We start from the raw sequence: 27,213 nt of genomic DNA on the forward strand, positions 1-27,213 counted from the left end.
ACGATCTTGGCGGTCTCTCTTTGTTGCTCAGCAATTGGAGCAAGACCCACCGACTATTGATTTTATTCAGCTGAGTCTCTAGATTAGAGAGATTATCTTGTTAGTGAATGTGAATGATATGATTGAATTTGATTGGGCGATTATCATTGCTTAACATGGGCATGCTGACTGAGTGCTTATCCCTTGCTAAGACACCGGCAAGTGGTAGTGTTTAACTATCCCACTGATGAATATAAGCATAATTAGGCTAGAGTTAGGATAAATCAGTCAGACACGCATAGTAGATCGAGTACTCTAATGGAAAATACATAATGTAGTGTGATCATACCATGGTGAGTGTTAGTTTGCTGAGGCCGATCATGTACAACCTATTAGTATTGAACCTCATATACCATTCTAGGGATGAGGGATGAGATGAAAGTCAATTGATTGAAGATGTCCTGATACATCAACTGATTACACCAGGTCTGCCCATTATCTCACCACTCAGAATCATCCGTCAGGCCACCCGTGGATCATCACCAACTCAGTCTTTCCCCGCAAAGCAAACCACGTCCATTGACCAATGCAAGGCATCATGAAGTATCCATGATCTCACCACCGAAGCTCACATCCAATCAACTCCATATGCAGAATATCGCTCAACCATCTGATTGCGCGCCGTCAAACAATTTATCTGGATCATCTCCAGACGCAGTGACCATTGCATGTCTGTCATCCGTCATCTTTTGCGGGGTTGAAAGACAGGGTATAAAAGGGATTCCTACGGTCGCGTGTCTCTCGATCAGCCAGAGAACAATCAATTCCTTCTGCTACATCCACCAACCAACACAATGACCAAGGACCTTGTCAGTCAAGCAACCCCGTCGAGTATGGAACCCACTAACCGTCTCTAGAGCTTCGACGTCTACTTCTCCAACGAACAAGCCCATGCCCGCTTCGGGGACGGCAAAACCCTTGCAGAACAGTGCGTTAACTCACCGTTACTTTCTACCTTCGTACTGACCGTTACATAGTCTTCGTGAAATCTACGAAGGCGAAGACCTCGTCTTCCCTGATACCTTTGAACACAGCGACACCTCTCCCCCGGTGCAGTACTTGACGTAGGCCTCTCCTCCTAGAGACACCCTTCCTAGTGCCATACTAAGTTGATACAGTGTTGAAGCACCCGACGATATGACTGTCGAGGAACTCTACGAGGTAGAGGTTCCTCCTGGATTGATGGTGAGGATTGAGGAGTTGCCGCAGTAGTGGTGCTCGTCTTTCCTCACCACCCCAAATTGAAGTTTTTTTGTTTGGTCATTACGAGACATGATGTATACCTAGGAAATTATTATAAGGAGTGCAGTATATATGTTAATCAACATGTTCTAATTAAGTCACTTGGACTGATTGAATAAACCAATGGTGCAATCTCCATGTTACACTGATTAGGTAAAAGATGGTACATCAGGCCATTCTTAACATATATAGACGACCAGCCCATCCAGGTAATGTTACACATCAATCTAATGCTCTTAGCTGACAGCGTCTGTGTCATCAGTAGCTAACGCCTTGCTTCCATCCTTGCAGGTCTCGATTACAATTTCCATCTTCCCCAAGACAGTGTCAGCATCACACAGCAGTAGCAGTAGCACGCCCAGTATCGCATCAAACATCCTTCGCCAGATGCGTCCAGGCTGGTACTTTTGTACATTAATCGCTATATATTTTATTGTATTAAGAGGAAATACCAATAAGAAGGGCTTGTGGTTTAGGGGTATAACGCTCCATTCGCATACGCAAATGGGTCTTGGAGAGGTCCCGGGTTCGATTCCCGGCGAGTCCACTTTTTTTCCTTCCCTATTTTCTTTTTTTTTGGGTATGGGCAGTATCTAATTCAAAGCTGTCATAGAATGCAGACAAATATGGTTTAGTTCACTATATAGACTGATAAGAGATCACCCTAACTAACAGAATGATGCATTCGAGACTGGATTCCAGTTATAGCAACCATTGACCACTGACCATTGACCATTGGTTACATCCAATAAGGTCCGGGCATGCAAGCACTGACAAATATCCCTCATAGTCATGTCTACTTTCCTTTGCTTCGGAATGCAATACATAAACAAATGCAATTATCCAGCATATAGAATATGACTAGCTCGTACCACTAGGTAAGGTAAGGGTGGGATGCATGTTTGCCTACCTTAGCTGCTGTCGACGGGTATAAAGTCCAGCCCTCCCATCCAACTCTCTGACCCTGATCAGCATCCTTCACTATCGCTTACACTTTCAAGTAGGTCATGTGCTCTTTATATTCCAGTAGCATACTGACAGTACGCAGAATGAAGTTGATCTACCTGCTTACATCCCTCGCTGCCATGGCTCTGGCTGCGCCGAGTCCTCTGGGTGAGTATGTGTGCCATCGAGAAGGGGAGACCTGTGCTACAATTGCTGGTCCGATTGGAGTGTGCTGCCCTGGGCTTCAGTGTATATATATCAGTCCAGACCAAGGGGTGAGTACAGTGTCATCTATGAGTTAGGCATGGCTGATTCTTGCTAGGTTTGTCAGCCTACAGAAGACTCCACTTGAAGAGAATGGTGGCAGTGCTACTGGATACTCAGTGTCTGCGCAGTTAAGAGTTAGATGCAGGATGACAAGGACTCCTGTAGTATACTTTGTCTACCTTGTACTTTGAGTGTTTAGAGCATGTTATTCCCTGCTCAAGTCCTGACCACTGATCCCCTTGCGGGCACTCATCCCTTGCCAGCTGCAGTCCAATCCTTAGGGATCTAGTCTGTAATGCCTAGGATAATGTAATGATTCTCTAAAGCATATTACCGGCTGATACAGAGTACTCATCTCTAGTCTGCAACCATTACATTCCTCGCTTGAATGTAATAGGCCTGACTAGCACTTCTATTGACATCGAGCATATATACTGACCAACAGCAAAGTATGCTTGCTCTCTAATAAAACAGGGTAACAAATACTGATGAACGCAATATCACAACAGTCAAATAAGCCATACTGTTATCCACGGAATCAAGTTCCATCAAGTCAGCACTTGGTAAAGGATGTACCCATTATTGCATCATGCCGTGGGTCAGCCCGATCCGTCGGGCTTGGTCGGCAGCAACATCAGGCCATTGTTATTCATTGCAGCTATAGACCATACCAGTTGATTATATCACAAATACAGTCAGTTGGTCAATACCTGTTTTGTTTATGTCAACCAGGATAAAACCGTGTGAGTCTGGCTGACATCGTCAGAGTACCAGTCCTTCCGTGAAATACTTAGTCTAGAGCAATGACGTGGTTCCAGTGCAATATAGATACATAAACCTACAATACTACTTCAAATACTAGGTAGAGACATGGCAAACGCACCCCACACCTACGGCAACGAAGTCTACACCGACGGCCTCCAAAACATCAAAGCAGCCATCAGCTTCAACCCGTACGACTGGGAAATCCACGCCCGAGACCTCCTCTCCGCCAACAGCTACAGCTACATCTGGGGCTCCGCCGGCCTCCGCGAAACAGACACCAACAACCGCGACGCTTTCCGCAAATGGGCGCTCATCCCCTCACGCCTCGTCAGTGCCGACTTCCCATCCCTTAAAACCACAGTTCTGGGTCAGGAATACGACTACCCCATCGCCATCGCGCCCATCGGCGTGCAGCGCATCTTCCACCGCGACGGGGAGCTCGCGGCCGCGAAGGCAGCGAGCGCACAGCATGTGCCGTATATACTGAGCACGGCCTCGTCGACGAGCATCGAGCATGTGGCGGCGGCGAGCTGGAATGGGGCGAGGTGGTACCAGCTTTACTGGCCGCTGCGCGAGCACGATGAGATTACGGTGAGTTTGCTTCAGAGGGCGAAGCGCGCGGGGTATAGAGTGTTAGTCGTCACGCTCGACGCGTACATGCTCGGCTGGAGGCCGTCGGATCTAAATAACGGGTATAACCCGTTCTTGCGAGCGGACAAGATCGGCGTCGAGCTGGGGTTCTCGGATCCGGTGTTCCAAAGGCGGTTTCGGGAGAGGCACGGGGTGGAGGTCGAGGAGGATATGGGGGCTGCGGCGGGGGAGTGGGCGCATATGATCTTCCCTGGGCGGAGTCATTCGTGGGAGGAGATTGGGTTCCTGCAGGGGCATTGGGACGGGCCGATTGTGCTGAAGGGGATCCAAAGTGTGGTGGATGCGCGGCGGGCGGTGGAGGTTGGGGTGCAGGGGATTGTGGTGTCGAATCATGGGGGCGGCAGCAGGATGGGGTATTGGGTCGCTTGATGTCTTGCCGGAGATTGTGGATGCGGTGGGGGAGCAGATGGAGGTGCTGTTTGATTCGGGGGTCCGGGGTGGTGCGGATGTCGCTAAAGCGCTGGCGCTCGGGGCGAAGATGGTGCTGATCGGCCGGCCGTATGCGTATGGACTGGCTATTGCGGGTGAGGCGGGTGTCTCGCATGTCCTGCGAAGTATCCTTGCGGATCTGGATCTCACGCTGCACCTGGGGGGGATCGAATCGGTGTCTCCTCAGCATCTCAATCGGTCAATCCTGCGCCGAGTGAGGTAGGAGCCACCATGATCAAGGATTTCCTGGCAAGGGGGAGGTATCTGTCTTGTTGCTGTTCACAGGTTTCGGGGAGACGCTGAAAAAGCTTATAGTCAGGTGTTCATTATATAGCTCGTATAGACCAGGTGGGTGCTTCTGCTTTCAATGCGCACGGCGAAAGCTATTCGAACTGATCAAGTCGACTCTCGATCCACTCCAGGAGATTCGTCCCATCGTCCAGCAAGATCGACTCCCCATTCAACCAATCCGCCGCTACCGCATCAGCAGGTAAACTAGAGGGCAACGGCGACGGATTGGCCGATAAGGCCAGGTTGAGGATGCGGCAAAGGATAACGCGTGCACGCTGGCAGATGTTGTAATTTCCCTCATGCGGTCGAACGACGTATTGGAGGTAAGATGCAAAGACGCTCAGGTTCTGGATGGTTTCGGGCCGTCGGAACATCGACGGAGCAGACCGTGATGACCGGTCACTTTGGCACAGTAGCTCAATTGCGAGAGCGCCGGCAGCCGGCATACCGAATGAAGAGGCCTGCGTTGGTGAGAAGCTGCGGTTTAAGGTTTGAGAAGTTGGACTTACGTTCCATCCCATGTTGTATGTCCCATTTCCCCATGCAATCTTCCTCCCGATGAGCTGAAGAGCCGTGCCCAGTATATTCTGGGAGACGTTGATCAAGGCATCCAACTCGGTCTGGGAGCGCCTAACAAGCAGCCGGTAGAGAAGGAAGTCATTGTAGAGGAAGTCGAGATAGAGGGGAATGAGACTGCCACTGTCGTCCGAGCTGGCACTGCCAGGAAGCCAGCGAAGGAAACTGGGTAGTTCATCCCACGTTCTGCGGGAGTTATCAGACACTTGCCTAGACAAATATCAATTACGGGCCACACGATATTAAAATGTGAGAGCTAAGCTCACTTGGCTTTCCGGGCGAGGTCATCGACACAGCGGCTCAGCGACAATTCGAGGATTTGCTCTCTGATTGAGCCGACCAAAAGAGCAACTCGCAGCCACTGCGCCTGTTGGATGACACCTTGGCTTTTCCAACCGTTCGCGTCCAGTCTGCCGATGGCAGCATCTCGAGTAGCCGGGTCCGCAAGGATTTCGTCGTAACGCAGATCCAGAGGAAGTTGCACATCGCAGTATCTCCAGATGATCTGGGGCGGTCTTCCAAGGAACGTGGACAGCTGCTTATCCATGATATAGGCGCCAGCCATCAGGCGTCTACGGAGCTCGGCCAGAAAGAAAGGCATGCGCGCGTTGAGTTCGGTCTGGTTCAGCCCGAGAGTAAATACCACAGTTGACAATTGGGCCAGTTTTCGCCACGCTCGATAATCTTAGCCTGTCAGCATGGCGAACTAGTTTCCACAGGATGGGAGGATAGAGTCATACCGTTGTTACCATAGACCAAAGTCAGCAGATGGGTGTGCTGATACAGCAGCCACCCCAGCGGATCATGGACTACGCCTGAGTCATCGCAAAATTGGAGACAAGCATCGCTGGCAGTGGCCGCAAGCACCCCGAGTGATCTTTGATCTGCTGGTGCAGCATCTGTCAACTGAGATACAGTTTTCCAGTCTCTCTCTAGCATTGCACCTTGACCCACAATGGAGAAGACCAACCCGATGCCTTCCCATCGATTGGAGATACAACGAAGATATTCCTCGGGTGCCGTGAGCGGAGCAACCTGGATCGTCTGCGAGGTCTCGTCAAATATTTTCTGGGACCAGCCTAGCAGGTTCTCATAGTACCGCTCTTTTTCATCCTGGTCATTTGCCAGGAGTCTGTGGTTATCTTTCAAGGCCGTAAAGATCATGGGGACGAGATGTTGGCCGACAACACAACCTTCTGGTGAATTGTCTAAACGATTTTCCGCGACGGTCTCGTAGAGCGACAGATTCTCAAACAACGTCAGCAGTAGCCGTGCGCCCAGCTGAAACTGCTTTGAACTCGAGCTGGCCCGATTGTGTTCCAAGGTTGCCAGCGGCGTGAGGATCCCATTTAGATGATCCTCGCTCTCGCCTAACCCGCCAGAATAGCTCATCAGTCCCAGGGTGTCAGGAGGCGTGACCGATTGGGCTTTCTTGTCCCAATTGTTGTCTGAACTTGCAGGCATATGTGGCGAGGAGACTGGATCAGAATACCAACTCCGACTCATTGGCGAAGGATGATAAACACAGACGTCTGACTTTCCACGGCGAACACACCGTTTGCATGTCGGAGTGGAATGGTCGCAGCGTAGTTTTGACCGGCGGCAAGGCTCGCAAGATGTCTGCACACCATTCCGAGGAGGGGAGGACATGACTGGTGTGACGATTGACCTGGTGAGCTGAAAGGGTGTGCTGAAAGGTGTGCGATGGCTGTGTTTAAGTAGTCTCGGACTGCATGATGTCCTCTATACGTGTCAATGTGCAGCCTAGATGTTAATATCACCTGAAACGTTGAACGGGAAACCACATTGCCGATGCTGAGACAAGGATACTCCAAGATGGACCCCGCTTTGACAAGTTACCAGTTGTAGAGCTCGTCAGGTCGTACTGCTTGGAGGCCATTGAAGATACGTGTACAACAGCAGCATGATAAAAATAGAAAGAAACATTCTAGGGTAGCAGTCCAGTTCTCGATTGTCCAAATGAAGCCAGAACAGGTAGTTGTAAATTATAGGTATCTTACTATTTGACTGGAATTGAGGATCAAAATACCTACCTGAAATTCCGGCAAAAGCATCCGTCAAGAGCGAATTTGTGTGCGATATTGTAGTTATATAATATAATACACTTATGTTGCAAGTCTTTCAACAAGTGGGTTGTGTAGTGTAATGGTTATCACTCCAGATTCTGATTCTGGCAATCTTGGTTCGATTCCGAGCACGACCTCACCAATTTCTTTTGCTTTTTGCATGCAGTATCATCAATCTCGATCCATATTAACCTCCTTCTAATTTTTATGTTCTCTCTGTTTCCATTCTTTAATAACTTCCCTATCTATTACATTTGTATGAGTATGAGTCAATCTCTAGTACGGAAAGTGAATACATTATGACTAGAGCGGATGAAATCATCAACCTTTAAATACGCCCTTCATTCCTCGTCTTGGAGATGAAGCAGCAGAGTTCGAGACACATGCATGGAATCTTGCATACTGTAAGCCGCATATAACGTTCAATGACCCAACCAGAATGAGGACATTTGCTACTACTTGCATCTCCATGACCGATGACCATAGTGGTGAGGTCATCGCACTACGGCACCAATCTACATCATAAGGTTACCAAAACCTCACGAGTACTGGAATGTAGAACCCAACCCAGTTAATAATCTATAATCCACACGATTGAACAAAATGGTGCACATCAGCCGAGTGCAGAAACGCCCCAAAGGCCACCATGCCAGAGAAGCTGAAGTGACCGACTATGTCTATGGCACCCACTTCGCAGCGCAAGATCTACCGCACCATGAAATGGCAGAGCGCGAAATGCCGGCCAGCGTTGCGTACCGGTTAATCAAGGACGAATTAAGTCTTGACGGGAATCCATTACTGAAGTAGGTCCTCCGTGACAGGGTTATGCATGCTGACGGAGTCCAGTCTGGCGAGCTTCGTCACCACCTACATGGTAATCACTTAGGCCCACAACGGAATATTCCTGTTACTGACAGCATACTCCCATATAGGAAGACGAAGCCCAAAACCTCATGACCGACGCGATGAGCAAAAACTTCATCGACTACGAACAATACCCGCAAACAGCCAACATCCAGAACCGCTGCATCAACATGATCGCGGACCTCCTTCACGCCCCAACCGCCGACGGCCCGGACGTCCAAGACGCCATTGGTACATCGACCGTCGGATCCTCGGAGGGGATTATGCTAGCCATGCTGGCGATGAAGAAGCGCTGGCAGAACCGCCGGAAGGCTGAGGGCAAGGACAGCACGCGGCCGAACATCGTAATGAATAGCGCGGTGCAGGTGTGCTGGGAGAAAGCGGCGCGGTATTTCGATGTCGAGGAGAAATATGTGTATTGCACGGAGACGCGGTATGTGATTGATCCTGAAGAAGCGGTTAATCTGGTGGATGAGAATACCATTGGCATTTGTGCGATCTTGGGGACAACGTACACGGGCCAATACGAGGACGTCAAAGCCATCAACGACCTATTGATCCGCAAGAAGATCGATTGTCCGATTCACGTAGATGCCGCGAGCGGCGGGTTCGTCGCGCCGTTCGTGAACCCTGGCCTAGAATGGGACTTTCGGCTTCCAAAGGTTGTGTCGATTAATGTATCCGGCCACAAGTATGGTCTGGTAGGAAACCAACCCCTACCTTCCAAGACGTCCCTGACAGAGTTTAGGTCTACCCCGGCGTCGGCTGGGTCTTCTGGCGCTCAGCAGAATACCTCCCCAAAGAACTCATCTTCAACGTCAACTACCTCGGCACCGAGCAAGCAACCTTCACCCTCAACTTCTCCAAAGGTGCCTCCAACATCATCGGCCAGTACTACCAGCTCATCCGGCTCGGCCGGCACGGCTACCGCTCCATCATGCAGAACCTAACCCGCACCGCAGACCACCTCGCCACAGAGCTCCAGCAACTCAACTTCATCATCATGAGCGACGGCGCAGGCGGCGGCCTCCCGCTCGTCGCGTACCGGCTCCCACCCGATGAAAACCGACTATGGGATGAATATGCGCTGGCGCATGTCCTCCGCCAGCGCGGGTGGGTGATACCCGCGTACACGATGGCGCCGCATAGCAACCAGCTCAAGATGATGCGGATCGTGCTCAGGGAGGACTTTAGTATGGATCGGTGTAATGTGTTGGTTGAGGATATGAAGATGGCGATGAAGACCCTGGAGGAGATGGATCGGGCAATGATTGAGCAGTATATTCGGTATGTCCTGCTTAGTTACTTACTGATATCAGAAGCTGACGGATACGTTAAGACACTCTGGTCGCCATTCGCTGGCTGGGAAGCCTGATCATCCGGTTTACGCGGGCGAGAAGCATTCGCTTCAAGGGAAGACAGGAAAGACTCATGCAGTGTGTTGATCAGCAGTGCGGCGTTTATCGGCGATAGCAACTGTTCAATTCAATGGCAAAAAGTGCATTCGATAGTGTTGCGCTGCATGCAATGTCCGCGGTTTGTAATAGCGCATGTGAATAGTCAAAACCCCTTGCGTGATACTCTTTCATCCCAAAAACTCTGTCTCTCTCCTACGAAGGCCATAACTCGTTCACTTGCTGCTGGCCGTATGTCAATGACCTAAGACCGCTTCCAGTAGAGCAGGTCCTGGACACTGTGAAGAACTGACGGTAAACAGATCCGTAATCCAGAACAGTCGGTTGACGAATATAAGCGAAGACCCACCTTCGCCAGAGGACGTAGTCTAGATGTTCAATTGACGTAGCCGAGCAAATTCCGTTAAAGCGAACCAGAGATTTATATCGTCTCCACTAATTGTAGGGCAGTTGACAGGTTCTCCGAACCGTGGTTCGGCATCAAACTGAGAAAACTCGGGAGGACGGAGAGGTATTCTAATGACGGCGCTCAGTGCATAGGATGTGCACTTGACGAGGTTCTAAGACACTATTTAGAGGGAACTTCGCTTGTTTACAAGTCTTCGTTTCTTTCTACTATTCTTGTCCTGGCTGCATAAATGGTAGACGCAAGGGCGGGTAAGTATTGCATATGATAGATGGAATATCATTTCGAGAAGAACAATGCCCAACTTTATGCAAGTATATGCCGGATCTGCCGCTAGCAAACTCTGATTATTCTGTCGGTGACTCTCTTTTGACGAATGGAGCAGAACATGCCTAAGTTATATAGGGCAAGTCGGACCGTCTGTTCTGCTGCTAAAGATTATATGCAGTAGTTGATGGCGCATGTCCATAGGAAGAACCTTAACCTTCAGTCGTGAGCTGCGTGAAATGCCTGACCGCTATGTGATATAAGTACGATATCAAGATGAAATGCCATGTTGGTCTTCAATTGGTGCTAGGCGGTCCAATTGATTGAGGATCTGTGTAGGTCACATTAGAGATTTCCTACCGTATCTTGACCAGGACGATCAGCCTGTCCGTCTTCTTTTTCTTCTTAAACTTCCGATCGTCCTGGTTGTAAGTCGAGTAGGCAGGAGGCGGAGCATATGTCAACACCATGGAGTTGTGGACGCTACTCGGGCTGTTAGCTGCCACCAGCCATGTACAGGCGAAAGCCGTATTCGCCCATTTCATGGTAACAAATAATGTCACTTCTATCTTGACATAGCTAATATCGACCAGGTGGTGAATGCCATCAACTTCACGCAAGAAACATGGACCAACGACATCTTCGCAGCGCAGGCCGCGCACATCGACGCCTTCGCCCTGAACCTCGGCTACGGCCTGCACAACTACGAGCTCATCCTCAATGACGCCTTCACCGTCGCCCACCGGCACAACTTCAAGATGTTCCTCTCCTTCGACATGGGCCAGGGCTCCCAGTGGCCCGCCGACGAGATCGTCCAAGTCATCGACAACTACGCCACCGGCAGCGCATACTACAAGCACCACGACGACAAGCCGCTCGTCTCGACCTTCGAGGGCGGCCAGAGCGCTGACGTCTGGAACGATGTCAGGCACAACGCGCAGTCGGACTTCTTCTTCATCCCCGACTGGTCCTCGCTGGGGGTCGAAGCCGCATCCAGCAGCCCCATCATTGATGGCCTGATGAGCTGGCATGCGTGGCCGGCCGGCGCACACGATATAAACACCACGCTGGACGAGGAGTACGTCGCTGCGCTGGACGGGCGGCCGTACATCATGCCCGTCTCGCCGTGGTTCTACACTAACCTGCCTGTGTTCCACAAGAACTGGGCCTGGCGCGGGGACGATCTCTGGTTCGACCGCTGGCAACAGGTGCTTGAGCTGGAGCCCGAGTACGTCGAGATCATCACCTGGAACGACTACGGTGAGTCGCACTACATCGGCCCCATGCACGAGGACGACCTGGGGATTTTTGCTGTGGGCGATGCCCCCTTCAACTATGCCGAGGGGATGCCGCATGATGGCTGGCGGGCGTTTCTGCCGTACGTGATTGATTTGTATAAGAGTGGGGGAAAGAATGCGAGCTTTGACAAGGAGGGCGTGGTCTCGTGGTACCGGCTTAATCCGGGCTCTGCGTGTATGAGCGGGAAGACCACGCCGGGCCAGCTGTCTGTCGAAGGGACGAACACGACCAGCCCGAAGACCGTCATGCAGGATAGGATCTTCTATTCGGCGTTGCTGGAGTCGGCGGCCGACGTGACGGTGAGTATCGGCGGGGCCAGCAAGACCGGGATCTGGGCGGATACGCCTAGCGGACAGAAGGGGTTGTATCATGGAAGTGTACCCATTGACGGGATGACGGGGGAGGTCGAGGTGACGCTATCACGGTCTGGCGAGCAGATCGCCCAGATGAAGGGCGAGGCCATCACCACCGACTGCCGGAAGAATCATGGATACAACAACTGGAATGCGTGGGTGGGGAGTGCAATGGGCGAGAAGAATGTGACATCTGAAAAGACTTCATTTGATGACAAGAAAAATGACTCGCAGAGGTCAAGACCGGCGATGACATTGTTGCTGGGCTTGGTCTTGTTGGCGCTGGTCTGAGCATGTGCAATATATCACCGATATCCGAGGCATGATACTGACCAGTACATAATCTACCGTTATTTTATCATATAGTAATAGCCTGGACAATGATAGATGGCGTTGACTCTTTCAATGTACTGCAAGATCTTCCATTTCGGGCAGGTTCTGGAGAAGACAAGGAGACTGAGGCACCGGCCGAACAGTCCCATGGAATACACAATCGGACTGTTCGAGTGACGTCTTCTGGTGACAGATCTAGACATTAGATTAAACTGTTGGTTCTATCGGCGATCCGCGAAGAACTACGCAATACCCACAGCTACGTCGGCGATTGCAGAATTTCGGACAGAAATAGCAAACGATAAGCTGCAGAAGATTGCCAAGTAAGTGATTGCTGACCACCTTCCTGAAGAAGTCCACATGCCTAGAGGTACCCACAGGCTGCACAAAGGATTAGGCGAGGAGTTTCCTTGGCGAGTCCAGTCTATGACAACATCTCCACGCCACCCGGACAGCACCGGTGCTGAAGAGTATAGATAGAGTTTGCTAACCGAGCATGAGCCTTGGGTCCTCTCGGGCCAAGACGGTGCCACATATCCCTTGCTATCCTTTTCCGCTTCGGCCGAAACGCGGCCGAGGTGATCAATATCTTCATCGTATACAAGCGTGCAAGCTCTATAGCTTCGAACTCTGCCGTACCCCCTGAGGCTGAAGTATAAGTACTCCCCTGGTCCCTGAAGATCAAGGGTGAATTGACACCCTTCATCCACACTTGACAAGGCCTCTACTATTTGCCAACCGGTCAACATGGCCGGACCCCTCGAGGCTCTGCCGACTGCTACCATCCTACTCCGCAACGCCACTCGTGCATTAAACCCTCGTATTCCTCCCATTGCCCGGCAAAGCATCTCCATACTCCCCTGTCGCATAGCCATCATCTCGCGCGACAAACTCAGAAAAGAATCATTAGCCAAGAACCCCGATCTACGCCGATGCGTCGCACACAACAGTCTCCTCCGTCGGTCCATGGAGGAAGCACACCATAATATCCGCAGACGCATGTCTTCACTTTACTTCGAGGACGACGAGGACGGCAGTGCGGGAATTACCCCTCAAAGCCCAGCGAAAGCCCATCGTCCATCATCCGGAGCACAATCAACGCCGCTGTGAAAGCTATGGGGCGTCGACAACGGTCAGAGGGTCTTGACCGGATGGCTTCTTCTTCTTCTTCTTCTCAGGAAAGCGACGGAAAGAAGCCGCTGGTTAAGTATCGTCGCTACTACGCTCCCAGACTCAGAGTCCACCGTCCCGCGGGATAGATATACAATATACGCCCGCGTTGCCGGTTGATACATCACCGCTTGAAGTTATCACTTGATTTTATGTCACCTCAGCATATCAGCATTTACGGAATGGTCTTTATACCCCTATAGAGTCATACCCTACCAACTGATAATATCCTTTTCACATAATTCCCTCCTTACTCGTTATTGGCGCTTTAGAGTTTAGACGAATTACGAAGACACGCTGTACGATCCTTTCATGCATTGGCGATATATCTCTATTTTACAGAAGCATATGCATAATTGAACAGATATCATAGACATACTTGTTCTAATACTGCATTTGTAGCCAGTATTCCAAAATATATTAAAATCCCAGGTCGCTGGCTTTCCACAGATAGGAGGAGAAAAGGAAAAAAGCAAAAAATGGTCACTACGAGGGTCGAACTCGCGACCTTGGCGTTATTAGCACCACGCTCTAACCAACTGAGCTAAGCGACCGGTTCTTGAATACCCCAAGACTTTAATGATTTTTCAGTGAATCCTTTACATCGCTCTGCCTATTCCAGGACGATGGCCGCCACTCTACCATTAGATGAATATACCGCCATCGCTTTTGTTAGCAATGGAAGAAATCATGAAAGCATGTAAATATAGCCATGCGCTTGGTGTAGACTCCTTATACCAAACATACTGACCGGCTGATGAGTAGCCCGTGCCGGCATGGGAGTTCCCTGTGCATATATTTATAGTCATATTCCATTCCCACTCACTTTGGTCTGCTGGCTCTTAGGGCCGTTGCTCCCGGTGTCAAACGGCCAGTTAGCGTCTTAGCGTAATGACAACAACCATCAGCTGTTGACCTGGTAGGTCCCCGCAGTATAATCGGATACTGACAAAAGATGCTGACATCCCTGCATTCACTGCAGTATAAGATTTGGTCCTGAGGATTATTTCTGACCACCGCAAATGCTCTGTCCTACATTGAGTAGACACTGTGCTGCTAGAACTCAGCTTCATCTCGCACAGGTTGCTCAGCATATATTGCGTGCTAATAACAATGATCAACAAGGAGGTCTATCAACTCGAAAGAAGCACGGATCCAATATATACAAACTTCTCTATCATACCCCTTGCTAAATTTCACCCCTCGCATGGCCCTAACCCTACAGCGCAGCCTTAGCCAAATTCGACTGAAAAGTCCCATCCCTTAAACAGCACCACTCGCGGACCCAAAATTCGCGTACTCCAGACCCTTCCTCGCCGCCTCGGGCATCGAATCCCAAGCGAGCAGCAGCAGATCCCGACCAAGGGCATTCGTAAACTGCAGCTCATGATTCAAGGGAGAGTTCGTAAAGTACTCCACCTTGGACCTGGTCACCTGGAGCGGCACATTCCTCCGTCTTCTTGTACCTGCCGTGCGCAGACGCCGCAGCGCCGGGGGAGAGTCGGGTTCGCAACGGCGGGATAATCCACCCAGATCACGACTATGAATTGCCAGGATGCGTATTAACCATCGGACTAGTCCTTTGATACACCGTAAGAGCACTACGTTCGTTCCAATCTCCATCTTACTAAATTCTCGTCTATCGAAAAACCCAGATAGTTACTAATCTCCACAATTGGAATCTCTGGTATGGCATACCCACGGCTTCAGTTGCTGAAGCCGCTCGGGAGGTTGGAGCTGGGTGACCGTTGCGCACACCGACTCAATGGCGCAGACAGGTGGATGAGGATTGGAGTAATTGTTCAGTCGGTCCATAGTTCAAACAAACGGAAGCCGATGTAGCGTCCTCGGTGGCCGTAGCTCTGTCTGACTTGGCTTCAAGCAAGAGCCTATGTTGGCTTCAGACGTATGCCCCAGACACTCATCGCGTTTGAGTCTCACGGGATGCGAGCCTAGTTTATCCAGCAAGACGCTCACTTCTGTTTCCGACTGAACAGCTTTGTGCTCCTTGCTCGCAATCCCACATCTTTTTTACTCCTCTTACTGCCCGGGAGATAATAAAAGAGGCCACGGACCAGCCAGTGGACGTGCCACAAGGCTCTTGTACAGTTCTCTCGTACGTAATGTGAGTATTCCGCGCCTACCTACCTTACATCTTTTCATCCGTGCTGATTCCAGAATCTACCAAGGACCACACCGATCCTGCGAGTGGAATACATAGACAGTCCGCCAGCTATGGATCGTTTGGCGACGAGTTAGTATCTGATAATCATGGGTATCCGGAAACCATCGATTTGATGGACCTATTCACTACCACTTTCCCGGCAAGCTTCGATCCTTCTTGATTGGCGTCTTTGACGAAGCGTTCAATGTAATTATTGATTGCATTGCTTACCAGACAAGGTATTTCCATAGCAGGGCAATAGAAAACCTTCCACACCATTACCCAGATATCAGCATATCACAGTGGTATCGGAACTTCGGACATCGGGGCGCCGTGCTAAATTGCTGGCCGAATCCCCGGGGTCGGATACCTGTACTTTCTGAACCGATCAGATCAGAGCAGTAGCACGATGCTTTTCAGTTAAATTAAGTACAGTTGCCCTGTTTTCATGGCAACTCACAAATGTGTCCCGCTTTCCTCTTTTTGTTTGTTTCACTCACATTTCTCCATCTTTTCAGGACCTTCGGACATAAACTCAAAGGATGAGCCCGCCACAAAAGGTAAGACCATCCTAAAGTATACTTGCTTGGCGGAGTATATCTGATGAGGAGTCGTGCAGGTTATCATTATAGGGGCCGGTCCCGCTGGGATTCTGGCTGCGCTACGCCTACGTGAGCACAACCACATCTCCCCTACGATCTACGAATTCCGCTCGGAGCCCAGTACCCTTGGAGGTGCAATTGGCATTCCATCGAATGGGCTGAGGTTGTTGCATCGGCTGGGTCTGTGGGATGCCCTGCAAGGTCGAGGGGCCGAGACTTCTACTCTATCCATGCATGGAATTAAGGGGCAAGTCCTCGGTCAGATGGACATGACTTCATGGAGTCGACAGAAGACCGGATTCGGCTATTTAAGGATCCGCAGGACGGACCTGATGGACGTCCTATACGAGGCGGCTCGTAGAGCGGACATCCCCATCCACTTCGGCAAGCGCCTGACGCACATTGTGGAAAATGATCAAAACATTACTGTTGCCTTTTCTGATGGCTCCAGTGACCACGCAGACCTTCTCCTAGGGTGTGATGGGATTCATTCGACAGTGCGCAGCATCTACGTGGACGCCGGTATGGCGCCTGAATACTCGGGCATATCGAACGCATATTCCCTGGTTCCCACTTCTGATCTACCCATCGCTGCTGGGTCAATTAGTGGTCTGAACGCGACTCTCACCACGGATGGGCTCCTGGCCGTATCACCTTGCACCCCAGGCGGTGAGTTGATCTACTGGTTCTTCTCACGCGAGCTCGCCATGCCAGCTAGTGGTGACACACGCGACGGTTGGCGCGGGAAAGAGCAAGTGGACACCATCAAGTCCACGGTGCTCGATTTGATTAAAGAGTCAGAAGGATCATGGGGCAACACCATAAAGGAAATAATTAAGCATACTGAGACGCTCCGGTTCTATCCAGTCTACCGCCTCCCCACGGGTGGCAAATGGTGGAGAGGGCGGTGTCTAATTATCGGGGATGCAGCGCACGCAATGCCACCGCATGCCAGCCAGGGTGTTTCCATGGCGCTGGAAGATATATTCATGTTATCGAATCTCCTTGTTGCTTGTCCAAATTCCTTGGATGAGGTCTTCAGATTGTATGAGCAGAAGCGACGGCCTCGTGTGAACGAGATGCACAGGGTGGCGGAACGCAATGGCGGCGTCAGGAAGAAGACCGGTCCGTGGCAGCTGTGGCTCAAGGAACTTGCAACTTCTGGAACTTTGCTGGTGTACAGCTTCTTCGGCCTTGACAGTTTAGGACTAGGCCAGAAGCCGTTGGCCTACGACGTTGAGGAAGATATGTGCTAGACAACTGTTTGCAGCAGGTTTGTCAGTCATCATATTCGCTAGATTTTTATAGCTTTCGATGTAAAAGTTCCGATGCTAAGGTAGGCAGTAGGATTATTCCGGCGCTTCACTGATTTCGCAGTGTTGGTCTACGTGATAGGTATCCGGATAGAAAGCCGGAATTAGAGAAGAGAGCACAAAGTGCTGGCCAACCACTTCGCTATTCCGTGGGAGACAAGGCCTCGAGACAGGCTCTTCTTTGAGGGTCATCGTCACCCTTTGGGTCTTTGGACATTCTGATTTAAACTCGGGGCTGGTATTCAGCCAAGAGGGAAAGAGCCATTTCTTACAGAATGTGAAACTAGAAGCGAGCATTACAGATCCGTAGATGAACATCCGAGTCTAACGGCCAACGTAAAAGATTGCCCTGCAAGTTCTTGCAGATGACCTGGGATGGGCTCATGAGATCCGTGTAGAGATATGCTCGGTGCTTCCCAGTAGATTGCCAATAAACTTAGGGAAAGGTCAGCCTTACTCTAATCCTGAGGGTTTAACGCTGCCGGACCCGTTGGTGGGAGGTGATATACAGGATGACGAAAATCAATCTATTCTCTAGGAGATTACTCTGTATGCAAAGCTCTATAGTTTGCCTTATTGACCTCAATTCACAACTAATACAGTAAGACAGTGCTAAGTTCAGTAGAAGGAAAAAGTATTGCCGTTACCCAACATCAAATCACTTAACATAACACCCACCCCGCAATATGCACCAATCCCAAATCCATTGCGTCGCCTCGAACAACTCATCCACATTCAGTATTCCAATCCCGCTCTCCACTAAGAATCGCCAGAGCTTCGTCCGTCGATTCACCGGCCACCCGGGTATATCCCAGAATCGTGACACTAATCCCCTTGCCGCGGCCGTATCGATCATCTTCTTCATGGTCTCTTTCTGACGTCTGCTTGGTCCCCAGGGCCAGATGATCCCGACAGCTTTCCGTAACGACGCGCTTGCGTAGTATGAGTTGTTGGCGGTGAAGCTGGTGTTGTCTGCAAGTTGATCTAGTGGGGCATCAAAGAACACGTCCCGGTATTCGGCGTCGGCATTGACTAGGTTAAATGGGGTATTCCCAGTGCCCACTACTATGATCGGCCGCCAGGCCAGCCCATCGCCGGTTCTATTCCAATATGATAACCAGCCACCGGCACGCAGGGGCCTAGTTGATCCATCACCACGGGCCAGGAAGTATGGCCGTCGGTCTTGACATCAATCAGGAGTGTCAGGCTTGCATTAGGAAAGGCCTCGAAAACTCCGGATCTGGGGACAGGAAAGTTGGCGCCTTGATTTATCTGGGTGAGGATTGTGGTCAGGGGCTTGATATAGAGAGACTGTAGAGTGCGGTCAGCCGATAAGGATGAGCTCCGGTGGCCTACCAGTAGGTTGTTGGACGTTTCATCTAGCCATACATCTGCCTCTACGCCCACACAACCAGCGGTGAGCGCATCAAACAGTGGAACCTTGCGCCAGTAGTCATTATGTGAATGGCACCGGATAGGTGTGATGCCCTGGCTAAAGTCCTTCGGCCAGGGGGATAGCGCTGTAATGGAATCGGATGGCTTTCTCCAGCTCTCTTGTATCCGCTGCAGCCTGTTTGCATGCACGGGAGGGGTGAGACTGCCGACAAGGACCATGTCCAGGAGGAACCATACACTAAGTAGCGACCAAGTCAGTGGATGGGATATTGGAAGGTGAGAGGTTAAATACAGTACAACCAGGCCCCAACTGAGTGTGACTGGGAGAAGGCAGTGAGACACATGGCTGTAGATTACCCTTCTCCGCCCTGTGGCCGCGAGCTCTCGGCCGCGGGAGAGGCAGAAAAGAGATCTCACTGAAAGTAACACTCTTCTTAATAGTCTGGATGGTGCCATATGTGACCGGGTACCCTCACGCCTGCTGTTGAGGCTATATACAAAGTGGAAGCGCAGACGGATCAGGGTGTATTACTCAGAGTTACTGCTTGGCTTGCTAGATACCCCAGGAAGACTGCCAGCTTTATATTTAAAAACAGTTGTCTAAGTAATATTCGGCGCACGGTCTGTCGTATGGGGCGCTGGATGCGACTGATCGAAGACCAGTCATCTTGTACCTGTTATGGTCAAGTGGTTCTTACTAGTGATCCAGAAGGGGAATGTGGTATAATTGGTAGAGGTGCTGGATGGTACCTCGCTTGGTAATCAAGTGTTTCTTATTTTCGCGCAATATTTCGATCTTATAGAGTAGTATTGTCTTCCCCTCCAACCTACGATTAAACCATTGCTTTCTGAATTCGTTCCTATCTGTATCTGTCTACATTGGAAACCGCGTGCTGTATGGCCTGTTGAAGGATAGCCTACCAAACCTAGATATACTGGGCAATACCATGTCTTTAGTCTTGACTTTGACCGGGAAAAAGGTTACATAAAGGTAGATTGATTAGGCCGGCACGGCGAAATAAGCCACTCGTAAACATCGGAGACTTTGCGTACTCCCTCTGGCGAGGACTGAAAAGGGTGGATTTGGTATCTTACGCAGCTGCCTATCTTCCTGGGTCGCAGCAAAATATGGCGCGTGCAGGGTAAGAGGCGATCCTTCCTAACACAGTAATCCATGTATTGTAGCCTGGGATTAATCACTGTGAATCTTGACCCCTGTTTAGTGCTGCCAATAGTACTTGGAACTCACTTCTTAGTCTGCCTGGATGCATATCAAACTGGGATTAGCCCTCCAATTGTCACTTGATAAAAGGATCCACCAGCCCGGCAGAGAGCACTTTCTCATCTGACCCCTGATTTCAATCCCAGTCCGCTTGATGTAGCTTCAGCATTTCCCATGTTGGGGAGAACACTTTGGGTACAACACTTCCAGTGGAAGTATCCACAAGAGCCAACACGGCCCTTGAGCGTTGGTGTTTCATAGCATACTCATAATGCAAAGCCATCCAATCCGCAATTTTACAGCGTCGTGGCCTCAAACTTCCCGTAGTGTCTCTCTAAGACACGCATTATATAGGTGGTCAAGCAACAAGCCTAATTGAATACTATCCTAGGGATTACGTGCCGCCGCCCTGGAGATCAGGCCCATTCCTCACTTGCCTGGCGGTTAGGTATGTGAGGTGTTTAAATGCTCATGTTCCGGAACAAGTATTGATATTCAAAGACTGCTTGAGATGTTCAACATCTTTCAATGAGCGATAATAGTTGGGATGCTGCAGCGTCACTATAAACACTTGATTAACTAGCTCTTCATCCACACTGTCTCCTCAACAGATGCAACTGTCTCCTCGCGACAGACGCAATCTAAGCAATGCAAGTCAACTCAGAGCCCACCCACTCGCATCCCGTGTGATCATGGTTAGTTAGTAACTCCTATAAGGTGTGGAAATTGTAGTGGCAAGATACTTACTGCCAGAGATAACCTGTGATTTGTCGCTAGAACTGCTATAGTACTTGCAACTGGAGCCCTGCTTGTGCTTGCAGTTATTGGGACAGTTGCAAGCATAGTCTGCACGAGATATTACCACCATGTCTTTGGTGATACATGATTAGAGGGAACCAACAAGGGGAGGTAGCAATTTGAATCGCGCCTACACCGCGCGGAACCTCTACAGAAGCTCCAATAACCTGGTTGGTAGCAAAGAGCACCATAGCAGAAAAGAGGGCGGCACTGAAGTGCATCTTAAAGAGGTTTTCTAATGAACTTTCAATTTTAAGAGTGATGGATAAAGATTCTGGGGATAAAACTGAAAACCAAAGATTCTTTGGCCTTCTTATATGTGTCGTCTGTCTGATCTATTAAGAGCAGGGGAGTGGTTGCGCTGTAAGTATAGATATTAACCAACATTTATTTGTCTTTTTTATATTCACCCAGAACATAGAATAGGACTACAACTTAGTTCATGACCCTCCTCTATCCTAAACCGATTTAGAGGGAGAAAGTAGAAGAAGGGGAAAAAATGCCTTATCTAACCACCTATATTATAACCCTAGTAGGAGTTGTGGAGGAGCATTTACTAAGTTCAGGCTACAGCACAGTTATCAAGTATATCTATTGTGTTCTCTATACTGCCCTTTCAAGGGTCACCAACACTTCCATACCCACTCAGACTCACGCTCTGAAGCCCTGAACCAGTATTATATCCCTAGATTGGTTTGTGATTGGGGTGACGAGCTACCTGATTGGTATAGTGCTTGAGACTTTTCTAAGTTCTGCTTCCCCTCTTGTATGTAGCATGTGAAAGTCAGAAGTTGGTCATGTAACAGACTAATGTTTAGCTATCACACCCTCACCCAGAATGTCGGGTCCTGGACTGTAGTATTCTAATTCAAGGAGGTCGCTGGCGTTGCACCACTAGTTCACAAGGAATTATACTTTTTATCGGTAAACTCCATCGTCCCGCGTCCCGCGCTGTGATAGGATGGACTTAGAGCAATTCGGGGGATGGGGTCGACCAGCTCTGGAGGTGGTATTAATCTTAGGCTAAGAGAAACAGGGTAGTTTTCTATAGTGTCTGATGTACAAGTTTACACCCCTTGCCAATTTGTCAGACTACAGGCATAGAAATAACGAATCAGAGCGAATCAGAGAATAAAGTAATAAATCCGATATCTGAGTCTAGTACTTAATTCAGTCTCCCATAGGTGAACCTATCGGCCTTATCTAAGCGCTGAATGATATAGGCATTATATGTATAATACTTTGATTGATATGCGAAAAGGCATGGTTATCTTATTCAGAGCCTATATAAACACTGACTTTATAAGTATACTATAAGAAGCTTTTTACACAAAATTAAGCTTAAATGAAAATATACTATCTTCTAATATGCATTTTATTTTAATTGCAGTGCTAGGTTTAAGAGTGACATCATCACTATAGTGCCCAAGGTACTTGCTAAGTTGGGGAGGGGAGCCTTGGGAGGTCTTGGTGAATGAAAATGCATCCCTGAGGAATATTTCACATTGCTGACGATGGAGTGGCGTGATCGTATTTGTTGAAAGAATAATCCCTTACAAAGTGCAATCCCAAACCAGCTGATACAGGGGGAGAAAGAAGAGAAAGAAGAAAACTGCCTCATCTATCTATACAGATCTGTTGCTTTCTCTACTCTAATTTCCCAAGAGCCAACACTTCTACTCGGATTCTGACGTGTACTCTCAAGCCCTGGGGGGAAACAGGAAGAGGAAATGGAAAATGCCTCATCTAACTACCCATGCTATAACCCCAGTAGGAATTGTGGAGTATATACTGAAATGAGGCTGTCGCACCATTATTGTACTACATATGTGTTGGTTTCTCTAAACCAATTCTGGCAAAGAACCATCACTTCGCCCCCTGTTCTGACGTATGCTCTAGACCCTGGGACTAGCACGCACCTCCTGCCCAGGTTATGATTGGGGCGACACATTACCTAGTTTAGCATAGTGCTTGACACTCCAGGTTCCGCTTCCGGGGTCCGGTGAAATCCTGCCTATAAAATTGGAAGGCGCCTGCCCAGGTTTCCCATCAGCAGACTAATGCATAGCTATCACACCCTCACCCAGACTGTCGGGTCGGGAATGTAGTATTCCGGAGTAGTTAGAGGCCACTGGCATTGCGCTAGGTCACAAAGAAGCATACCCCTCACCAGTATTTCCCAACCTTCCACCTCCAATGGCTTGACAGCATGGACTTTAAGCAATTCAAGTTTGGGATTGGTTACCTCTAGAGGTGGTCTCTATTCTCCTTAGTGTCGGATTTAATATTTTACACTCCAGGGAGTCTCAGTCATCTGCGCGAGTCCAGGCATATCTTATGGCCAATATGGGTATAAATGCTTTGATTGACATGCCAGGAGATGTGGTTGTCTTCTCCAGAGCTAAAACAAACACTGACTTCCCAAATTCAATCCAAGAATCTCTTTAAGACAAACTCAAACAAATTCCTGTCTCTTAATCATGCGTTCATTTTACCTTGTAGTGCTGGGCCTGATGGCAACATCGTCACTTGCGGCTCCCAAGAAAGCCGCTCAGGAGGGCATCAGTGCCTTCGAGGCCATGGCCAAGTTGAAATCAGGACCTCATGTATATGTCCACATCGCGGACGACGGAGTGGCGCGAGCTTACGACGAGAATGAATCTGTTATCGACTATGTTCCCTTGACCAATGACCAGCTTAAGCAGCTGCTCGCGAACCTTCCAGAGCCATGGAAGAAGGAAGCGGATCATTTGCACACTGTATTTGATGATGTTGATGGACGTCAAGTTACAGATGAGAAACAGTTGCTTGACCCTCCTGCTGAGCTTCGAAATCCCATGCCTCGTCAGGCACCTCAGTCTAAGCGCGCCCCCGACCCTCTCCAACAGTCCGACCATTACTGAAGAGGCCAACTCTGCAATGATGATCCAGCTTGCCAATTCATGGCCTGCAAAGTCTGTTATAAGGTGGATATGACCTATCCAGGAGCACCGGGTTTTTGCATTTAGTGAAGCATACTTTCTGTTGCCCTCGCACCTTGCCACCTCCATAGATAGGCTAGTACTTCCCACAGTTGTTCCAGCATCTTACTCCTTCTTTATAAACGATGGTCTTACGCACATCCTAGATGGTACAGACCTATCTTCATTCTTCTCTCATCTCTTTGCCGAAGCCTTCATCAGATTTAGTCAAAACCAGAGCCGTCGGATCTGCGCAACTGTCTAAATGACCTTTATAAAAGGTCTACGCTGAATAGTTAGATGTGAAAGTCCAATGTATCAGATTGTCGAGATTGAAATGGGTTATATGTGTGATGATTGTTCCAGACGTCAACACCTTGGCGCCTGAGGCAGACATTGTTTACTCACTGGTTACATGCTCACCACTCAGTGAGTGTGCACTTCAACTAATCAGCTGCCTGTGAAGACCTTCACCTGTTCCCCATGCTTTGTTTTCTAGTTGACTTGCCTACCAATGCCATTTATTGTACTTCACTGAGTTGTCATGATTGTATAATTTAATTCACCTAAAAATGATGGACAAACTGTATCAGAATCCTATGGATTTGTAAGTGATAATTCTAAACGAAAAAATAAGTTAGGTTTTAGTGGCAAGATGAGTGCATTGAGTAGTGGGTGTCCCATGAACCTGTTGGTAAGGTATAGTACAGACATGTGAGACATTTGCCTGAAGAGGTCATGTGTATAACTAGGAAAGTACCTTGTTAATAGAGTAGCTTAAAAGGCTCTCTTATATCCCTGTTCAGGGCATGTGACAACTGGTCATCATGTTAGTATTTCCTCTCTGCATTAGCTCTAAGTATCAACTTCCCCTCAGGTGACCCACACCTCTCAGAGAAGTCTTCGCCTCCTTTCAACTATCCTCTCTCTATTACACAGTACAACCGAGAGATCCATCATATCACACAAACAGATCACTTGAATCATGTCTTGCATCGTAATAGTATTTCTGACAGCTTGCATCTGTACGATACTAACACCGCAGTAGAAAGACGACGAGCCATCGCCCTTTCCACCCCTCAGACACTCACCATCGAACAAAGGCTTCAACCACCTTGCTACTGATGGAGTGATCCGCAGTTTTAGCTCGAGTGGCGAGGTAATAGATTATAAGCAATCAAGCCCGGCGGAAATTGCAAAGATGCTGGAATTCTTTGGAAAATATATGGATCCAGAGGCTTTTGAGGAGGTTAGGAAGAAATTTGAGGGTGTGGACGGCAGAAATGTGACTGATTTGGAGCAACTGCTTCATCCAGGACCAGGAATTGGTCCAGAGAGATTTAAAAAGTGAAGACCACACAATTTTTGCAACTTCTATCTGCCTATCTCGCCCTTGTTTTTCTATGTCTATTTAGTAGCCGACTAAGCCGGCTGCGTTATTCCAGTCGAAGACGATCCCCTCTGCTAGTGCATGCTTTAAACGCAATAAAGCTTGTATTGCTACATTACTCCTTCGCTGCAATGTAATAGAAACTTGGGCCCTAGCTCCCGAACGCAGTTATCTGAAAGGCAACGATGAGCCGCCCTGACCCTCCCTCGACCCCATCGATTCGTATGAGCATTGGGATCCATACTCAGACCCGAGTCAGCAACAGATACAGCCAAACGATCTTAAGTTATGCTAGTTTCCTGACTAGGACAGCGAGAGAATAAACGAGGATGATCCACATATTCATATACCTTACTCAATCGGGTGGAAGGATACACTGAACAAGAGAGCAGTAATGGGACCAAACACGGAGCAAGATACAGTTCTGGCACCTGCTGCCTACTGTCAACACTTTCTCCACCCTAAGTCGGACGATTTTGGCGCAGAAACGAAAGATTGGGACAATCGATGAGGGCAAGTTGAGTGCCTTGGATGGTAGAGGTATAGATTTGGCATGCAACTGTGCCTGCTCAGCGATCAGATTCAGACTTCAAAGAAAAGAGGGCGCATGATTTGCCGACCAGCCATATCTCTCAAAGGAAGCTATCTGTCAGACATTTGAGGACCTTTATTCAGTCCTAGGGAAAATCTCGGTACCACCAGAGCACGTAAAGAGAGTCTGTATTTTGCAACGGCGACGATTGCCAGTAACGAACCTGCATTCCAGTTCTGGCGACGCTTTCAAACCCATACAAATCAGTAAAATCAGCGGTAACACCAACTGCATATACCCGAGCTCCGGACTGGCCAGTTATACCAGTGTTCATCCCTGCTATAATTTTGTTTATGTCGTTTATCACTCGCCCCTGAAAACTTGCCACGGTCCTGTTGAAGAAATCCTGATATTCTCCTCCGCATTTCAACTCGACACCGATTCTCTTGTAGCGTTCGGATGGGTTGGGGTTTGTGTTTGGATTGTAATATTCTGTGCGATGTTTGCACCAAAGGTCGATGGACTGGCTTGCGTCTTGGAACACGGCTTGTTCTCTTTCAACAAAGTAGGGACTCGATTGGGGAATGAGTTTTGCCAGCTCGGCCTGCAGCCAGCCTTCCCAGCCGCCTTTCATGCCAGTTTGCTGCCAGATCTGTTGGCGGTTGTGCTCGACAAAGCTGACAATGGCCGCTAGGACATCGCAATCCTGGATCTCTCTAGGGTGGGCCCTCAGAATCTGTTGTTGGCTCATACTTGGAGGAGAGGGTTTTGCAGGTCTTGCGTATTGCATGTTTCATGGGAATGTGGTACGCAGGCCGGTAAAGTGGTGGATTGATGTGTGTTATAGTTACTGTAGAAGTTCAGATTAGAAAAGAAAAAAGAAACCAGGAAATTCTTCAACCAGCACCGTTGAGTGGTTGCACTTCCTCTCTCTGGTCGGGCGTAATGCAGTGCAACAGCAACTTCCCTACTCGTCTTGTGAATTTTGGCAGCAGACCTGATTGTTCTCCAGCCTTAAAATGCGATGATCATCCTCAGGCGGCAGCCCATTTTTCACGTGTGATACTCGCGGCTTAGCTACAGGTCGTTGCAAGTACGGGTTGAGCCCTCCTCCCTGTCACGCATATTAACTAATGTGAAATAGTGTGAGGAGGAGGCGCAGCCCGTACTTGCAACGACCTGTAACTATAATAGTGCCAGTGTACCCGGAAAAAGTGGGCCAACTTCAAATAATTGAGTGTGCAACTGTGAAGCCGGTTTCGAACTCTACTAGACAGTGTTTGTTATTCGTCATCTGAAATCGCAGATCCTAGTCCACTCCACCTTTTCAGCGTTGGATACCACTCACAGCCTCACAGGAGGGGTAAATAGCCGTAATCATCGAGATTGGATGCCTTGTTTATGTGCTGACACGTTGCTCGGTAAGCTGAGGAAGTTG

General features: G+C 49.2%; 12 protein-coding genes and 3 non-coding genes across 15 annotated transcripts; 10 read left to right on the forward strand and 5 right to left on the reverse strand.

The window, feature by feature from the left end:
- Window positions 1–490: 490 nt before the first annotated feature.
- P174DRAFT_453981 (uncharacterized protein) lies at window positions 491–1,251 on the forward strand (the record flags this gene model as incomplete). Its single annotated transcript, XM_024829194.1, has 4 exons — window positions 491–848; window positions 897–967; window positions 1,017–1,103; window positions 1,158–1,251. Exons 1-4 carry the CDS (start codon window positions 834–836, stop codon window positions 1,249–1,251), a joined length of 267 nt encoding a protein of 88 aa, XP_024679703.1. The 5' UTR covers window positions 491–833.
- Window positions 1,252–1,742: 491 nt separating this feature from the next.
- On the forward strand, window positions 1,743–1,828 carry P174DRAFT_t144. The gene has a single exon. It is a non-coding gene; the product is annotated as a tRNA-Ala (tRNA).
- A 291-nt stretch (window positions 1,829–2,119) lies between these two features.
- P174DRAFT_444881 (uncharacterized protein) lies at window positions 2,120–2,775 on the forward strand. The gene is made up of 3 exons (XM_024828194.1): window positions 2,120–2,281; window positions 2,330–2,501; window positions 2,549–2,775. The coding sequence occupies exons 2-3, from the start codon at window positions 2,331–2,333 to the stop codon at window positions 2,576–2,578; spliced, it is 201 nt and encodes a 66-aa protein (XP_024679704.1). The 5' UTR covers window positions 2,120–2,281; window position 2,330; the 3' UTR covers window positions 2,579–2,775.
- Window positions 2,776–3,253: 478 nt separating this feature from the next.
- On the forward strand, window positions 3,254–4,942 carry P174DRAFT_515062 (putative FMN dependent dehydrogenase). Its single transcript, XM_024832126.1, has 2 exons — window positions 3,254–4,230; window positions 4,292–4,942. The coding sequence occupies exons 1-2, from the start codon at window positions 3,364–3,366 to the stop codon at window positions 4,559–4,561; spliced, it is 1,137 nt and encodes a 378-aa protein (XP_024679705.1). The 5' UTR covers window positions 3,254–3,363; the 3' UTR covers window positions 4,562–4,942.
- P174DRAFT_412359 (putative C6 transcription factor) lies at window positions 4,485–6,836 on the reverse strand (the record flags this gene model as incomplete). The annotated part of the gene is made up of 5 exons (XM_024824298.1): window positions 4,485–5,090; window positions 5,139–5,415; window positions 5,472–5,889; window positions 5,946–6,683; window positions 6,743–6,836. The coding sequence occupies 5 exons, from the start codon at window positions 6,834–6,836 to the stop codon at window positions 4,722–4,724; spliced, it is 1,896 nt and encodes a 631-aa protein (XP_024679706.1). The 3' UTR covers window positions 4,485–4,721.
- Window positions 6,837–7,357: 521 nt separating this feature from the next.
- Window positions 7,358–7,429, forward strand: P174DRAFT_t145. Its single transcript has one exon. It is a non-coding gene; the product is annotated as a tRNA-Gln (tRNA).
- Window positions 7,430–7,895: 466 nt separating this feature from the next.
- Window positions 7,896–9,678, forward strand: P174DRAFT_412363 (glutamate decarboxylase; the record flags this gene model as incomplete). The annotated part of the gene is made up of 5 exons (XM_024824299.1): window positions 7,896–8,095; window positions 8,139–8,166; window positions 8,225–8,857; window positions 8,905–9,443; window positions 9,496–9,678. 5 exons carry the CDS (start codon window positions 7,896–7,898, stop codon window positions 9,599–9,601), a joined length of 1,506 nt encoding a protein of 501 aa, XP_024679707.1. The 3' UTR covers window positions 9,602–9,678.
- A 1,034-nt stretch (window positions 9,679–10,712) lies between these two features.
- On the forward strand, window positions 10,713–12,246 carry P174DRAFT_506671 (glycoside hydrolase family 71 protein; the record flags this gene model as incomplete). The annotated part of the gene is made up of 2 exons (XM_024831319.1): window positions 10,713–10,757; window positions 10,838–12,246. 2 exons carry the CDS (start codon window positions 10,713–10,715, stop codon window positions 12,185–12,187), a joined length of 1,395 nt encoding a protein of 464 aa, XP_024679708.1. The 3' UTR covers window positions 12,188–12,246.
- Window positions 12,247–12,976: 730 nt separating this feature from the next.
- P174DRAFT_463256 (uncharacterized protein) lies at window positions 12,977–13,488 on the forward strand (the record flags this gene model as incomplete). The annotated part of the gene is made up of 2 exons (XM_024830241.1): window positions 12,977–13,265; window positions 13,343–13,488. The coding sequence occupies 2 exons, from the start codon at window positions 12,977–12,979 to the stop codon at window positions 13,486–13,488; spliced, it is 435 nt and encodes a 144-aa protein (XP_024679709.1).
- Window positions 13,489–13,879: 391 nt separating this feature from the next.
- P174DRAFT_t149 lies at window positions 13,880–13,953 on the reverse strand. The gene has a single exon. It is a non-coding gene; the product is annotated as a tRNA-Ile (tRNA).
- Window positions 13,954–16,100: 2,147 nt separating this feature from the next.
- On the forward strand, window positions 16,101–17,850 carry P174DRAFT_444883 (FAD-dependent oxidoreductase; the record flags this gene model as incomplete). The annotated part of the gene is made up of 1 exon (XM_024828195.1): window positions 16,101–17,850. A coding segment is annotated over one exon (918 nt), but the record flags the coding sequence as incomplete, so codon positions are not given.
- Window positions 17,851–18,047: 197 nt separating this feature from the next.
- P174DRAFT_444884 (uncharacterized protein) lies at window positions 18,048–19,415 on the reverse strand. Its single transcript, XM_024828196.1, has 3 exons — window positions 19,166–19,415; window positions 18,597–19,111; window positions 18,048–18,543 (listed from the first exon to the last, which is right to left on the reverse strand). The coding sequence occupies exons 1-3, from the start codon at window positions 19,327–19,329 to the stop codon at window positions 18,137–18,139; spliced, it is 1,086 nt and encodes a 361-aa protein (XP_024679711.1). The 5' UTR covers window positions 19,330–19,415; the 3' UTR covers window positions 18,048–18,136.
- A 1,279-nt stretch (window positions 19,416–20,694) lies between these two features.
- P174DRAFT_284701 (uncharacterized protein) lies at window positions 20,695–21,242 on the reverse strand. Its single transcript, XM_024821561.1, has 3 exons — window positions 20,997–21,242; window positions 20,843–20,941; window positions 20,695–20,769 (listed from the first exon to the last, which is right to left on the reverse strand). Exons 1-3 carry the CDS (start codon window positions 21,112–21,114, stop codon window positions 20,756–20,758), a joined length of 231 nt encoding a protein of 76 aa, XP_024679712.1. The 5' UTR covers window positions 21,115–21,242; the 3' UTR covers window positions 20,695–20,755.
- A 2,131-nt stretch (window positions 21,243–23,373) lies between these two features.
- Window positions 23,374–25,204, forward strand: P174DRAFT_463260 (uncharacterized protein; the record flags this gene model as incomplete). The annotated part of the gene is made up of 3 exons (XM_024830242.1): window positions 23,374–23,780; window positions 24,564–24,567; window positions 24,902–25,204. The coding sequence occupies 3 exons, from the start codon at window positions 23,374–23,376 to the stop codon at window positions 25,202–25,204; spliced, it is 714 nt and encodes a 237-aa protein (XP_024679713.1).
- A 716-nt stretch (window positions 25,205–25,920) lies between these two features.
- P174DRAFT_434185 (uncharacterized protein) lies at window positions 25,921–26,565 on the reverse strand (the record flags this gene model as incomplete). The annotated part of the gene is made up of 1 exon (XM_024825851.1): window positions 25,921–26,565. The coding sequence occupies one exon, from the start codon at window positions 26,563–26,565 to the stop codon at window positions 25,921–25,923; it is 645 nt and encodes a 214-aa protein (XP_024679714.1).
- Between the last annotated feature and the right edge of the window lie 648 nt (window positions 26,566–27,213).

This window comes from Aspergillus novofumigatus (genome assembly GCF_002847465.1).
Source record: "Aspergillus novofumigatus IBT 16806 chromosome Unknown P174scaffold_7, whole genome shotgun sequence".
Classification (NCBI taxonomy): domain Eukaryota; kingdom Fungi; phylum Ascomycota; class Eurotiomycetes; order Eurotiales; family Aspergillaceae; genus Aspergillus; species Aspergillus novofumigatus.